At 51.4% G+C, this 14,897-nt stretch overlaps 6 protein-coding genes across 6 annotated transcripts; 3 read left to right on the forward strand and 3 right to left on the reverse strand.

Moving 5' to 3' along the window:
• Positions 1-1,714: 1,714 nt before the first annotated feature.
• Positions 1,715-3,034, reverse strand: ALTATR162_LOCUS2905 (uncharacterized protein; the record flags this gene model as incomplete). The annotated part of the gene is made up of 1 exon (XM_043310511.1): positions 1,715-3,034. One exon carries the CDS (start codon positions 3,032-3,034, stop codon positions 1,715-1,717), a length of 1,320 nt encoding a protein of 439 aa, XP_043166446.1.
• A 980-nt stretch (positions 3,035-4,014) lies between these two features.
• ALTATR162_LOCUS2906 (uncharacterized protein) lies at positions 4,015-5,280 on the reverse strand (the record flags this gene model as incomplete). Its single annotated transcript, XM_043310512.1, has 3 exons — positions 4,015-4,719; positions 4,767-5,169; positions 5,222-5,280. The coding sequence occupies 3 exons, from the start codon at positions 5,278-5,280 to the stop codon at positions 4,015-4,017; spliced, it is 1,167 nt and encodes a 388-aa protein (XP_043166447.1).
• A 528-nt stretch (positions 5,281-5,808) lies between these two features.
• On the forward strand, positions 5,809-8,348 carry ALTATR162_LOCUS2907 (uncharacterized protein; the record flags this gene model as incomplete). Its single annotated transcript, XM_043310513.1, has 2 exons — positions 5,809-7,043; positions 7,082-8,348. 2 exons carry the CDS (start codon positions 5,809-5,811, stop codon positions 8,346-8,348), a joined length of 2,502 nt encoding a protein of 833 aa, XP_043166448.1.
• A 1,503-nt stretch (positions 8,349-9,851) lies between these two features.
• On the forward strand, positions 9,852-11,397 carry ALTATR162_LOCUS2908 (uncharacterized protein; the record flags this gene model as incomplete). Its single annotated transcript, XM_043310514.1, has 2 exons — positions 9,852-10,359; positions 10,412-11,397. The coding sequence occupies 2 exons, from the start codon at positions 9,852-9,854 to the stop codon at positions 11,395-11,397; spliced, it is 1,494 nt and encodes a 497-aa protein (XP_043166449.1).
• A 650-nt stretch (positions 11,398-12,047) lies between these two features.
• ALTATR162_LOCUS2909 (uncharacterized protein) lies at positions 12,048-12,820 on the forward strand (the record flags this gene model as incomplete). Its single annotated transcript, XM_043310515.1, has 3 exons — positions 12,048-12,099; positions 12,153-12,479; positions 12,537-12,820. 3 exons carry the CDS (start codon positions 12,048-12,050, stop codon positions 12,818-12,820), a joined length of 663 nt encoding a protein of 220 aa, XP_043166450.1.
• Positions 12,821-13,123: 303 nt separating this feature from the next.
• ALTATR162_LOCUS2910 (uncharacterized protein) lies at positions 13,124-13,738 on the reverse strand (the record flags this gene model as incomplete). The annotated part of the gene is made up of 1 exon (XM_043310516.1): positions 13,124-13,738. The coding sequence occupies one exon, from the start codon at positions 13,736-13,738 to the stop codon at positions 13,124-13,126; it is 615 nt and encodes a 204-aa protein (XP_043166451.1).
• Positions 13,739-14,897: the final 1,159 nt, after the last annotated feature.

Here is a 14,897-nt window from a genome sequence, read left to right on the forward strand (position 1 = left end):
TTGGAGAATATCGTGCAAGCTCTGCACAACCGAAAGAAGGTCAAACGCCCTACCCAAAGCAGGGTCACCGCATGCACGCGAGATGTATCCAAAGATACAAACAAACTTATTTGCAAAAGACCAAAAGTGCACCACTGCACTGGAGAGAGTTCAAGGTCATACCCTGACGAAGATTGCGATGAAGATGGAAAATGCAATCACGCAACGAACGCGAAGGCCAAACAAACGGAAGTTATGTAAGAAAAACGCCTGCATCTCGCAGGCCAAGTGTAATGGACAGCAATAGGACGCATTGCTGACAGAATCATGCGATAAGACACGCACGATGAATGCAAAAAGGTCATCACCTGTTGTCACAGGCCAAAGCAACATCTCCTACTGAGACCGAAACATGGGACCTGTCAACCCGTAGGCCATGTCCAGGTGACGGCCAATATGCCGCGCATAAGCCAAAGTAAACCGCGTTTCTGGATGTGGCTGATGGAACTGAATGGGCTGCTGAGTGCCCATGGATTCAGGTAGCGTGAACTGCCAAGCAGATCCTTGCAGTTTTCAGATGGAAAAGTTCAAAGCACCCATGGCGCGGATGAAACTGCTCCATTGGACTGTGTTGGGCGCTTCAGCATCCGACTGGTTATGGAAAAGCGCGGTGAAGACTTTGTAATCAGCCGGTTTGAGCGTGTACAGCACATCAGGCTCTGGAGTCGCTTAGTCCATAACAGGCGCTTGTTCTACTTCAGCCTCAGCGCCAGAGCCCTTTGTCTTGACTTTGATCTTTTTACTGATCTGCGTCTTGTCTAGGATTCCGTTTATTTTCTTGGTCGGATCGTGCTTGGAAAGGCCGGCAGCCTCATGGACGTTGTCCATGCGCGGTCGGGGTATCAGTCGTTGGTACCGAAACCTTCTTGCAAGGCTCTTGCCAAGGGGTGGTTCTCATCAATGTGCGAGTCGGCGCGAATGACACAGGAGATGTTTCGAAGAGGGTATTCAACTGTTTGCCGTCAATTGGTTGCGCTTTCATGTAGCTCAGATCGATTTTCCGCCAGATGTCGTCCAAGTGTTTCTCGGCGCAGATCATTGCACAGACTTTCTCACGCCTTGTGAGCCCATGGACCGGGAAATCCAACTTATCCTCCGTCGGAAAGACCATAGACCCGACGTCGACGTCAATGGCGGCGTACATGTGCTCGTCTAGTGGTTGTATACCTGGGTACGCGTCCATAGCCCCGGAAGTTAATGATTCCAGTGTCATCGATCGGTGGCGAACTGAGTGTGGCGCATACAAATTCGATTGGTTGGCACATGTGGACGCGACAGATAGCTGGGAAAGATGAAAGTCCACGTGAGAGCTGAACCAGTCGGCTGCAGATGGATTGTTGGCGCGCCAACACTCCAACTCGTTTAGCCATAGAAAATAACCTTCCACGCGAGTTGGAACCTGAATGTTATGGAGGGCCAATGTGGTGCTCATGAAGAGGTTGCAGCTGCATTGCACCTCTTCTGGTAAGGCGTCTATTTTCGCTTTACTCTCGATCATCGTCGGCTCCCAAGGTTCGTGCCCATTTGGTTCGTCGGCATATGTGAATGTGGACATTTGCCGTGTTCGCGGGGAGGTCAACATGGAGCCCTCCAGTATGCGGCGAGACTGATCCATGATATTGAACAGGGTACACCATAGCCTGACCAAAGGCTGCTTTAAAGCAGTGTCTAGTTCCTAATCAGATGTCACTTTCCTATAGCGGCTCTGGAGAGCTATGACGTCGTCCAGCGCTTGCTTGCACTCATGCCAAAGTGCCAGGAACCGATGGGAGCTTATCACCACCTCTTCCAATACATATCTCTTGACAGCTTCAGGAAAGTGAATCAGGGCTAGAGCCTCGCCGCCCTTGGACGGTTTCATTGTCTGGCTATTATGGTCAAAGGCTTGCTGGCAGACATCTGCAAAGTAAACATGATCTTCGCGTAGACCCCAGATGTGATCCTCCAACTCATTGACCTTGGCTGACACCAGAGGTTCCATGTCATCGAGATATAGTGTTGCGGGCAGCCGGTATGGAGCTTCGAGGGCGATGGCCAATGCGGTCGCGGCCACCGAGGATGGTATCATAGGCCGGATGACTTTTCGCCAATCGGCTCTATCTACCAATTGCATCGTCACCATGATGCAGTCAGTGAGCCCTTTATAGATGTAGTTTTGGATGATGACCACTTTAAATGCAGTCCAGGGATGCATCGCGCGCCCAGCTGTGACAAGCGCGCGGGCGTCGACAACTTGTTCAATCTCTCCGTATCTACGTTGATGCCGCCCGATGAAGCGAGTGACGAATCCGTCTTGTCGCTTGAACAGGTCTGAACCCGTCCATCGATGACAGGGAGCGTGAAGGAGCTCAGCATGAGCAAAGTCTTGGGGCGGGTTGCGCGTCCGAGCGCAGATGAAGTCCAAAAGTATGTTCGATTGCGACAGTGCGTCCAAGTTGATATGCGGCGTGGTAATCTGGGTGGCGTTGAGCAGCAGCCATGTGTTGGGGTCCATTTTGTCTCCTCGGTCGAACTTGGATATGACCATGAGATTACCGCTAGGGTATTTCGAAATTCCAGGAAAGACCTGTTCCAATATTGATTTTCGCTGGCCGCGTGTGACATGGGACCATATCTCTGATATGAAATCGCCCGCCATGGACATGGATCGACAGAGATCCTCATAATAGCGGAAGACTTCCTTGGCAAAATGCGACAGCAACCTATCGAGCTGGGCAATAGTGGGATAGCAATTGCTCGCCGGATGCAGTCGTGTCCATACGTAGTAGTTCAAGAACCCGTCGTCGCCTGCCTTGAGGATTCGATCGATGTCTGCCTTGTTGGACGCTGCGTGATTCTTCAAGTCGTCGTTGTTTTTGATCATGTCGCGAAACTTGTCTTCAATCGCCCGTCGCTGGGCGCGGTTTGGTGCTTTGAATGGACCTCCAGCTAGGAGACTAGCTCCAGCTGGGGGAACTGCTGAAATGGTGACCGTTTGATTATCTGTCAATGTCATGTCGGTGCAAAAGGTTGAATGTTGGAACACTGCAAGATCTCATTACCTCGCACGCGCCAAGCCACGCTTCACCATTCACCCAAGTCATCTTCCGAGTTCGTCAAACAGCCTCTACCGTAATCTGAAGAACCTTGGACATTGTTGTAGCAGATTAAAGATAGTGCATGGATTGATCCAGATTAGCCAGTTGGTGCCTGTGGAAATATACAGACCCCCCAAATCAGGTAGGGGATTATTAAAATATCTTGAAATGTTGAAGAGTTGATATTAGTATGAGAAAACGTCCCTTGTTACATTGCAAGCCATCGCTTTCACTCTATTGTAGTTCTTATTGCATATAAGCACGGTATAACGCGTTGAAATAAGAGACGAGTAAAAAGAAGAGTAAAAAGGAGAGAGAGAACAGTAAAGATATAACATGATAGCTTAAAGGTAGACTATTAGAAGTGTTTGTATCTGCTAAAGGACTATATAGAAGCTCTCTTTTCTTCACCTTTTCCTGTACACACGTTACATCTTAACTATATATAATAACAACTGTGATAGAGTAAACGCAAATCGTCGAAGATGCAAAAAGAGACTTTTTCTAATAAAAGTTCCTACTTGTAGTTTCTACCTAGGTAGAGTCTTGATCTATATTCTCGCCTAGGCATCCTGTAGCATGTCCGCCCAGGCGAGTTTCTACTGTTGATTGCGCTTAGGAATCTTTCTCATGAGTACTCTTGCTTAGTAGCTTTTCGATTTTGATAGAAAAAATAGTGTAAGTTTACACTCGAAGGAGTCTACATGCAATCTTGCAGACTTGTGCAAAGTGTGTTTCTGCTGTTGCTCTCTACTTCTAATCTTGACCTGTCATTACAGGCTTGCAACTCCGGATACAGGGTTTCCCAATCCAATACCGATGCCATACATTCAATGTTTCATTTCTACATTTCATATCGTCATATCTGGGTTAATGTACCACAGAAAGACAAGAAGCCCTAAACCTCCTTCTTGGGTACACCGCCAGGCAGAGTCTGTACCTTTTCTTGGAACAGCTTCTCTGCGCCTTGCCATACCGGCGTCGATGATCGGTCCTTGAGGGCCATCAGGCTCGGCAGCAGAGCGTTGCTAAAGGCCTCTGATGATTCGCGGGGTAGCGCAGATGGAAGGTGGTCGATAGAGATGACAGAAAGCCTAGGGCCGTTGCCCTCAACCGAAACCTCGACTGTGGGCTTGTCAAAAGTGGTGTTGATGTCATAGATGGGAATGGGGTTGTGTGGGTTGGTGGTGTCACATGAAACATCACAGACAACGCTGAGTCTGCGGTTGGGTGACTGGAGGCTCTCCTTGTTGACAAAGGGCGGGATGGGCTTGGAGAGGTAGATGCAGTTGACGAAGATGTCCGACTCGACGATCTCTGGGTAGGGGCCGTCACGCTCCTTGGTCTCAGCCAGATCCCACTTCTTGATCTCGGGGCAGCCAATCTTCTCGAGCAGGTCGACGGCACCGGAACCACATCGTCCGAGGGCGCCTAGTACCAGACTGGTGGGCTTGTGGCCAGCAACCTTCTCGCCGGCTGCGACATCCTCCTTGAGCTGGGCGATGAGCTCACTCTCGTTGTTGTAGTATCCGCGTCCTTGAGTAAAAGTCTCAAGACCTGGCAGAGGCTCGCCGTTGGGGTGGGTGAGTTGCCATGACCATGTCTAGCATGAGTTAGTGGGGTGCCACCATGGTGCCGTCGTCGACATACCTTGATAGCGAGGGCAGCGCCGACGAAACCGGCGTGGTAGCCAAAGGCAGCAACGCGCCTGCCCGACTCGTCCTGCAAGAACTCGAGGTCATACAGGGTGCCTCCTCCGCGGGGAAACCTGGCCAAGACCTTCTCCCAGCCGCCCTGCTGCTTGTAGCAATGTGCAAAGTGTACAAAGGTCTGCTCGAGGGGGAATTCGTCTTCGGGCAGCTCCTTGAGGCCAATGATGATGCGGTTGTCCTTGGGCGCGTTCTTGTATGCGCCTTCCTCGATGAGGGTTGCGCCTGCCTGTTCGAATTCCTCGTCCTTGAAGATGCGGGCATAGTTGGGGTCCTTGGGTGAGCGCTCGACAAGGACGGGGTAGCCGGCGTCGAGCAGCTTCTTGGCGGTGGTGGGTGTGAGGCTGGGAGTGTTTGTTAGTAAAGTGCATGCTCGGAGTTTACATGCATACTCACCACGAACGGTGTTCAAGAGGTTTGGCCTCTGCGCGGGCATGGAGGGTGGGGAAAGACATGGTGCTTGTTGGATAATTCTAGGACTTGTGGAGGTTGCAAGGTGTTAAAAAAAAATGGATGTTTCTTTGCTTGTTCCTTTCTTTATGCGTCCAACGGAGATCGGAGTATCGAGAATGGTCGGCGCGGACTGAAGCAACACACGATGACTCCATGGCCATTTTCGCGGGGGGGCTCCAAAATCGAGCTCCGAGAACGGCGCTACTGCAGGGCTGTACCGTTATTGCGATGACATAGCCGCATCTGAGCCATTTGGCCTTGTGCGGTGGTGCAGCCGTACATTAGCGGGGCACGTGCATTACTCCAAGGGCCCTGGACCGACGTTGGAAGCTAGGTAGGATTCTCTCCCGCCGTTGAAAATGGTCTGCTACACGACGTCCATGCTTTTCTCTCGTCCATCTAGCTTCGACAGCGCTATGCTTGCCGCTGAGAAAAGTTCGCTGTGCCGTCCCCCATAGACGCCTGTTGTCCATAGCACGGCTATTACCTATACTCCGATTCGCTGGTGACCTCGGCTACTATCACCCAGCATGGCTTCACACTCGCGCGACTCTTCCAACGCCAGTGCCCGTCACGCCCACGCACCTTCGACGCCCAGCCAGCTTCGCCAGGCCCATGTGCCCTCGGACCGGTCCAGTTCTCCCGAGGAAGTCATGCGTCCCCGCCCCTACTACGACGACGACGAGCCCCATGCCTCGAGCAGCGCCGCTCCCCACGACCTCGACTTCTCCACTGATGGCATCCAGCCCACGACAGACACGACGTCCATACACTCAACCCACGAGACTGTCGCTCCCCCAGGCGGCATCATCGAGATCGACCTCGAGCCGACGGCGCGCACGCGGCTGCTGAACCACCAGAACTGGGACAACTCGAACCGGGCTGATGCGAGGCCGTCGGCGCATCGCAATTATGGCAGCTTCGCGGGCAGCATCCACTCGGAGCAGAGCTTTGGTGGCTCCTTCCCGGGCATACAAGAGACGGCAGAGGATGGCGCACCAGACGAAGCACATGCGCTGCTGGGTGACGCCTTTGCCGACGGTGTCCTGAACAAGAAGAACGGGCAGAAGATGAGCACAACGCAGTGGCTCGCTGAGCGCCATGGCATCAAGGACAAGCGCATGATGTACCTCAAGTACTACATTCCCGTCCTTAACTGGACGCAGCAGTACAAGTGGCGCTACTTCAAGGGCGACCTTATCGCAGCCATCACCATGGCCTCGTTCTATATCCCCATGTCGCTCTCGTACGCCTCCAACCTGGCCCACCTGCCGCCCGTCCATGGCCTCTACAGCTTCGCCCTGAACCCCCTCATATACGCTGTCCTAGGTACCTGTCCGCAGATGATTGTCGGTCCCGAAGCGCCTGGCTCGCTTCTTATCGGCGAAATTGTGCGCGACAACATTAAAAAGGGTACCACCCATGACAACGACGGCAGGCGCAATGCCGAGATCGCTGGCATCGTGACATGCATGGCCGGTGCCTTCATCCTCGTCGCGGGTTTCTTCAGACTAGGCTTCCTGGACAACGTCTTGAGCCGGCCTTTCTTGCGAGGATTCATCAGCGCCATTGGTGTTGTGATTTTTATAGATCAGCTCATTCCCCAGATGGGGCTCGCAAGACTGGCTGCCGATCAGGTATCCCATGGCAGCTGTCTGGACAAGGTCGTCTTCCTCTTCCGCAACGTTGGTCGCGCCCATGGACTCACATGTGCCATGTCCTTTACTGCTTTTTTCATCATCATGTTCTTCAGGCAAGTTCCAAAGTATCATGTCCATTTCACTTTTACTGACAAACATTCAGAGAGTTCAAGAAGCGATTGCAGCCAAGATACCCTAACGTTGCTTTTATTCCCGACCGATTTGTAGTTGTCGTACTGTCTGCTGTGCTTACCTGGCGATATCGTCTGGACCAACAGGGGCTCGCCGTTCTTGGAGACGTCAACTCTAGCGCCAAGATATTCTCCATCCACTTCCCCTTTGAGACGTCGCATCTCAAGTATGTGTCAGATGCCATCAACACCGCATTGATCATTGCTATGCTTGGTTTCTTCGAGTCCTCAGTTGCAGCCAAGTCTTTGGGCGCCGGTGACGTAAACAAGGATGGCGTTCAGATGCCACTCAGCGCGAACCGCGAGCTCATCGCACTGGGAACCGCAAACATCACTGGTGGACTGTTCATGGCACTTCCAGCTTTCGGCGGCTACGGTCGTTCCAAGGTCAACGCATCCACCGGTGGTTTGACCCCCATGAGCTCAGTGCTGCTATCCATCATCACTATTCTGTGTACTGTCTTCATGCTACCGTATTTCTACTACCTACCCAAAGGCGTTCTTTGCGCCATGGTCTCGGTTGTAGCATATTCACTTGTCGAAGAAGCACCACACGATGTCAAATTCTTCCTAAAGATTCGTGGCTGGTCAGAGCTCATCCTCATGGGTCTCATCTTCGTCATCACTATCGTATGGGATCTTAAGCGCGGTATCGGAGTTGGTATTGGTCTTTCCCTCCTACGCTTAATACGTCATTCAGTTCGTCCCCGCATTCAAATCTTGGGCCGTGTGCCAGGAACCACGAACCAATTTTCCAACGCCGAGCATCATGCGGGAGATGTTGAGTTCATCGAAGGGTGTCTGATTGTCAAGATACCTGAACCTTTGACTTTTGCCAACACAGGAAACTTAAAGACTCGTCTGCGCCGCCTAGAGGATCACGGCACCAACAAGGCACATCCTGCTCTTCCGCGCGTTCGTCGTGCAGAGCACAACAAGAATATCATCTTCGATGTACATGGCGTCACGTCGCTTGACGGCGCCGGAGCTCAGGTCCTTGCTGAGATTGTAGAGTCTTACAGAAAGCGGGGAGTCAGAGTCTTCTTTTGCAGAGTGCCAAACGAGTCAAGTCCAGTCTACGAGCTGTTCGACAAGAGCGGCATTATTGACATGTGCGGCGGCCCAAGACACTTTCTACAGAGTGTCGAGGAGGCGCTTCGCATGACGGAACTGGAGCGATTGACTGAGGAGTTTGGAAGCTCCGCGGAAGGATCAAGGGCTACATCCAGCCGAGCTTAGGTCGGCCGATTGATGCATATATTCTTTTGACCTTGAAGCGATGAGATTGAGCACGTTAGCACTGCATTTGGGGGTTGGGCGTATTGCATTAGCGATTTGCTGCGATTAGACTTTGTACCTTATCTGTATTAAAATAGGATGAGATGAATGAATTAGTTAAAGACTAAAACCTATGCAGAGACGCTACTATATACAAGAAGAGGTGGCTGGTTACTAGCCACTTAAAGATTCAAATCTTGATAATCTGGGCATTATTCGGCGTTCTAGCACAAACATGGCTTTCAGCATCAGTCATGAAAAGCATGATTATATCCCAACACTCACTCGCGCATCACTACAGGTGAAGTTGTGCCTAGAACGACATGTATCCAATAGCCCATACAAAAGGAGCAAGCCTGGGCTCCAGCAGCTTTGCCGAGCAACATTCCGGCCCCGAATAGTCGACCCGACTTCTTCCTACCCAGCATATCCTACTACAACGACGCGTCGTGGAACACGCCTGCTCCCGGCCGACAGTCATCCTGGGAGCAACCCTAACCGCCCCCCCCGCGATTTGGTACCGGGTCGTCGGAACCACATTTATCTCCTTGCATGCAAGCGCTCGGTCTGTCGCGCACGCGGTCGCTCTCTTCATCCTCCGGTCTATTTTCTAGCCGTCATTTCAAACTAAGTGTGAATTCGCTGAGAAGTAGTTTCTGCTCGACCACCAGAGTGGCTCGCTAGATAACGGATTGTGCCGTGGTTGTGAAATATTCCAAGTGTCAAATTTCAAGTCCCCCAGATGCGGGGATAAGTCGGTGGAGTCGCTACCGCTCGTGCCACCTGCTTGAACTGGTGCCATTCTTTTCCCGCTCTCTTCGTTGGATTCTCGCGCTTCACAGTCAGCGCGCAACGTCAGCAAGTTTAGGTTTAGAGTGCTTTATCTCTCACTTAGATTTTCGTAGGAGCTGTTGTAACTGGAGCAATGCTCTGCGGCTGGTCTGAATCCGTCTGCTTAATGGAAAGGTTGATAGACATCTGAGAAACAAAATGATCGGGCCGTTGGTGCTCCAAGCCTTTGACGTTGACCAAGCCTTTCGGCGTCCTTCAACAAAGCTTTTTTGTGCCGTCTCTCATCAGCCAAGCGACGCTTATCACTTCTTGACCACTCTTAGCACGCATTAGTCCCTGTCGCATCGCTTGGGCCATGTCGCGCTAACCCTTCAAGGACTACATTGCCGCCCTCCGTAAGGGTTCCATTGGATATCGTGTGGATATGCGGGGTTGCGGGGACGTCATGAGGATGTCGGAGATGCGTTCACGGGTAGTAGCACTGGTTTTCAGCAATCGCGCATTTGGCAGGTCAGGCGATGATCGGATGCATGCTGATCAGAATAAAGAGAGCCAGGTGCCGACCATGGACTATGTCTGTTCGACAGTCTGCTAACCATTTCTCGTGGTAGGCGACGATTTCTTCTGTCACGCTTCGCACCCCCCAGCTGCCCGATATCATCCACAGTCACCATGTCGGACGAGAAATACGAAACTACTGAGCAGCGCGAATATGCGCCACCGGCCGCAAACATGTCGGCTGGTCGCTACCTCGCCACGCGCATTCCAACTCTCAAGCCTGCGCACGACAAGGTCGCCAACCCGATCGCCCTCTTGCGCATGCTAAACTTACAACAATGGCTCTTCTTCCTGGTAGCTTTTTTCGCCTGGACTTGGGATGCGTTCGACTTCTTCACCGTATCTCTCACTGTTTCGGATCTTGCCGAAACGTTCGGGAAAACCAAAGCTGATATTACCTGGGGTATCACACTGGTGCTCATGCTGCGGAGTGTGGGTAGTATCATCTTTGGTCTAGCAGCGGATCGCTATGGGAGGAAGTGGCCTTTCATTGTCAACAACGTGCTCTTCATCATACTGGAATTGGGTACGGGGTTCTGCTCTACTTACAATCAGTTCCTGGCAGTAAGAGCTTTGTTTGGTATTGCCATGGGCGGGTTGTACGGCAACGCTGCTGCGACCGGTACGTCTTGTTTCTTCCCATCGCGCCAACCAGATATCTAACATAGCTGCAGCTCTTGAGGACTGCCCCGAACAAGCTCGTGGTATCATCTCCGGCATGTTACAACAGGGCTACGCATTCGGCTACCTACTTGCCACTGTCTTTGCGCGCGCCTTCGTCGACACCGTCGGTCATGGGTGGAGACCACTGTTCTGGTTTGGGGCCGGCCCACCAGTCCTAATCATCATCTTCCGGCTCTGTCTCCCAGAAACACAAGCTTACCTCGAGCGTAAGCGGATACGTGAAGAACAACCCAACGCTGCCAAGGTCTTTGCTCAGGAAGGCAAGGTTGCTCTGAAGCGCCACTGGCTCCTCCTTGTGTACCTCGTCTTGCTCATGGCGGGCTTCAACTTCATGTCACACGGAAGTCAGGACCTCTACCCCACCATGCTGAGCAATCAGTACAACTTCTCCTCCAACCAGGTGACCGTCACCCAAGTAGTCGCCAACCTTGGCGCCATGACCGGCGGTACTGTCGTCGGCTATTGCTCTTCCATCTTTGGTCGCCGCATCAGCATAATCGTCATGTGTGTTATCGGCGGCGCTCTTCTCTACCCCTACACATTCACTTCCAGCGAAGCCGTTATCGCAGCAGCATTCTTCCAACAATTCTGCGTTCAGGGTGCTTGGGGTGTCATTCCCATCCACCTCATGGAGCTGTCTCCCGGATCGTTCCGAACTTTCGTTGTTGGCACATCGTATCAACTCGGAAACCTTGCCTCTTCTGCTTCATCAACCATCGAAGCGACGATTGGTGAGAGATTTCCACTTCCACCCAAAGGCAAGACCAGCAGGTACAAGTATGGGTTGGTGATTTGCATTTTCATGGGGTGTGTGTATGCGTATGTTATCCTGCTCACGGCGTTGGGACCAGAGTATAGGGGGAAGAACTTTGATGTGGCTGCTGATGAGGATATGGCGGTCGTGACGGGGGCGGATGAGGGCAAGTATGGTAGGAGACAGGATAGTGAAGATGCGGAGACTAGGGGACATGTGTAGAATCTGTGTGGCATGACTTACGAGCCCAAGTTTATCCTTGGGTTCTATGATGGAATATGAATAGTCTACAATACTCCAAAGTCCTTGCGGAACCTCTGTTGCTTGCCTTTGCCTGCATACTATGCAGCAATGTTGATACCTAGTATTAGTGAATACTTTTGCTATTGATGCCGTGGTTACCATATCCGCTATGTGTGGACAAGTTTTTCATACCTTTGTACGCGTGTGATCGCGTCTCATAAAGTGTAAATTGCCGAATCCATGGCGTTGACGTAGGTAATATAAACATTTTAAGCAAGCTTGGTGTCTCTATTGGTCACATTTCAAATCGGAAGCGGCATCCGTCACTAGCGTTGTACCACATGTAGCAGCCTGCCACACCAAATAGATTGACTTCATCTCTTGCAATATATGCAACGCGTCGCCTTGTCGGGTATACCTTCGGCTACCATGATTCTGCACCCAAGGTTCGGGTCTTTTGCGATGTTTCCGGCTTCTTTGGGTTTATTGCCGGTGGGTATCGCGTAACGAGTGATCAAGCCCAAGGCAAGAGACAGAGTATATATGTCGCTCGGGAAAGATCAATATGCCGGCACCAACTGCATATTCAGTGCATCCCATCTCGACAATCAGCCATAGTCTTCGCCAAGATGAAGACATCCGTTGTTCTACTAGCTGCGGCCTCTTTGGCCAGTGCACACTGTATGTCATGTTCAATCGCGTCTTCCCCAACAACGCAAGCTGACCACTCAAAGACACACTCCCAAGTGTGAACGGTGATGCGGCCTGGTCTCACGTCCGCCAAGCCAAGAACTGGCAGGACAATGGATTTGTTGGTGACGTGACTAGCAACGACATCCGCTGCAACCAGCTCAAGGCCGGCACATCAACCCTCAGTGTCGCTGCTGGTTCAAACGTCAAGGTCAGCGTCAACCCGAACGCATACCACCCTGGACCCTTCCAGTCGTACCTCGCCAAGGTACCGGAAGGTCAGGACATCAACACCTGGGACCCTACCGGCGCTGTCTGGTTCCGTATCTACGCTGAGCAACCCAAGTTCGGTTCCCAGTTGACGTGGTTGAGTAAGTTCCTCACATAACCATCACCAAACTAGCGTATACTAATCGCCCTACGCGCAGGCGCTGCCAACTACGATATCAAGATCCCGCAATGCATTGCACCTGGAAAGTACCTAATGCGCAATGAGCACATCGCCATCCATACCGCTCAAAGCAAGGGCGGAGCCCAATTTTACCTTTCTTGCGCGCAACTTGAGGTTACTGGTGGTGGCAGCAAGGCACCCTCGAACCTTGTCGCCTTCCCTGGCGCGTACAAGGCTACCGACCCGGGTATCTTGATCAACATCAACTACCCAATTCCCACTAGCTACACCAACCCAGGTCCTCCTACATTTACTTGCTAGATGTAGCTCACAGGATGGCAACATTGGTTGTCGCGATGTATCAGACGTGATAGGGGAATAGAGAACGCGACGCGTACTCAGGATGTATATAGGCTTTTCACGAATTCCATCGCCATATCGAAAACAATAGAAAAATAACATGTACTGAAGAAGAGGTGATGCATCGAAGTATTTATATGGCAGATTTAGGCCATACTAGCCGTAAATGTGTCTTTTTAACTGTTTCTGGTTACACATGTACTACCTGGTTGTATTAACTGCTGAGGCGTGCTGATACCAGAAACAGAAGACTTGCCATTCGCCTCAAATAGCATGGTAGCGACTAGCAAGCACCTCGGGATCATACATCTTGGTAGTCGCCCGCTCCATCTCATCCGCGACATACTTCCAAAAATTGCGCTCGCACTTTGCTACCGCTTCCATAAGCTGTTCAGTCTTCTCCGCGTCGTCCAAACCGTTGTCCTGTACCTCTGCAGCGACCAGCTGGCGAATGTTGGCCTTGAGCTCCGTCGCGTTATCGTAGTTCTTGACACGCTTCTTACCCGCCTTACTAATACCACCCGTCCCTTCAGTCTGGGTGTACTGGTTTGGATGGCGCAGGTGCATGTAGTCCTTTGGGTCAAAACCGATTTCGCCGACAGATGTAGCGATGCGAGGAGCGTTGCGGACGAAGCGGCTGTAGACTGCGGCGTCGGTAAAGGTAGCTGCTTCGCCTTTGTTGAGGCGCTCTTGGTTGAGGTAGTTTGCGATCTCGTTCCAGGTCAGTTTTTGCTCTTGGCGCAGAGTCTTGATGATGTTGTTTTCGAGATCTTCTTTGTCGTTGCGGCGGGTGCTAGTCTTCTTGTCCTGAGGCATGAGAACGGAGATGTTGTTCTCGATTTCGCTCTTGATGGCGCGTGCACGCTTGTGGCCGTCCATGGCGATGTTGAAATGAGGCAGTTGGATACTGAATCAATCTTTGTTCGGGTTTGAATAGTAGAGTTCGCTTCTGTCACTGTTGGGTTTGGCTGGAGAAGGTATCGTGTAGGAGAAAGAGGATTGGTGGTTGACCGAGTGTGTTAAATACCAGTTTATATATGTGGTTGTTCCCGAATTCACTTCCGTTCTCGATGCTGGGGCTGAGATGAGAGAGCATGGTCCGAGAAAATCGAGGGAAGTACTACTATACCGCAAAGAGTTAGAAAGCGATTGCACATCTGTTCACGCTGGGAAATTTCATTATTCGCCAGCACATAGTAAAGACAGGTTGAGCTTCAGTGTATCATTAGAACTAAAAGAGAAACTGCAATACTTTTCCACACCAGCCCTGCAAAACCTATTCTCTATAGCCAGACCCTAACAAAAACGCCTTGAACTGTAGGTTTTGTATTCAGCCGACACCCGAAATATATCCCAATCGTGACATCCAATGTAGCCGTTCCTACTTGTAGAGTGCCGAGGTATGTAACGCCTCCGCGTGGTCCAGGTCTCGTTTCGTTTTCTCTGCGGGCGATTCTGTTTTCCTCGGCTCTTCAGCATTCTTCGACCGCTTATGCGGGAGTATCGATCGAAGAAGTGATTTGGTAGATGCCTTTGTTGACTTTGACATTGTTGACATGGCGTCGTTCTCGGATGGTGTATTAGAGCTAGGTCGGTTGGTTGACGACATGATCGAGAAAGTGTCGTATTTGCCGCGTATGTCTTCTGGATATAGGCAGGTGATGAACTTCTGATGAGATGAAGTGGATATCAAAATATCTTGAGGGGTAAAATTTGGAGATATAGATGCGGTCCTGATGACTGTGATGATGCGCGACGCGTAAATGTTTGCTTGTTGATGGCTGATCATGGTGGGAACCATCTACCTGTTCTTATACTCACTCCCGGATTTGGGCGCATTTTGTCAAACGAACAGCACAGTCATGAGTCCTATTACCAAGCTAACATCGTGTACAGCACATCTACACCATTGGCGTTTTCTGGCACCGTCTGCATTTCTGATGACTGACCGACCAAGCGCGGCGGTACGTACGATATCTATGAGTCAACAATCATTCGACATGTGCATCGGAAGGGCGCATCGCTTGTTGTTACCGCG

This window comes from Alternaria atra, assembly GCF_907166805.1.
Source record: "Alternaria atra isolate CS162 genome assembly, contig: 22, whole genome shotgun sequence".
NCBI lineage: Eukaryota > Fungi > Ascomycota > Dothideomycetes > Pleosporales > Pleosporaceae > Alternaria > Alternaria atra.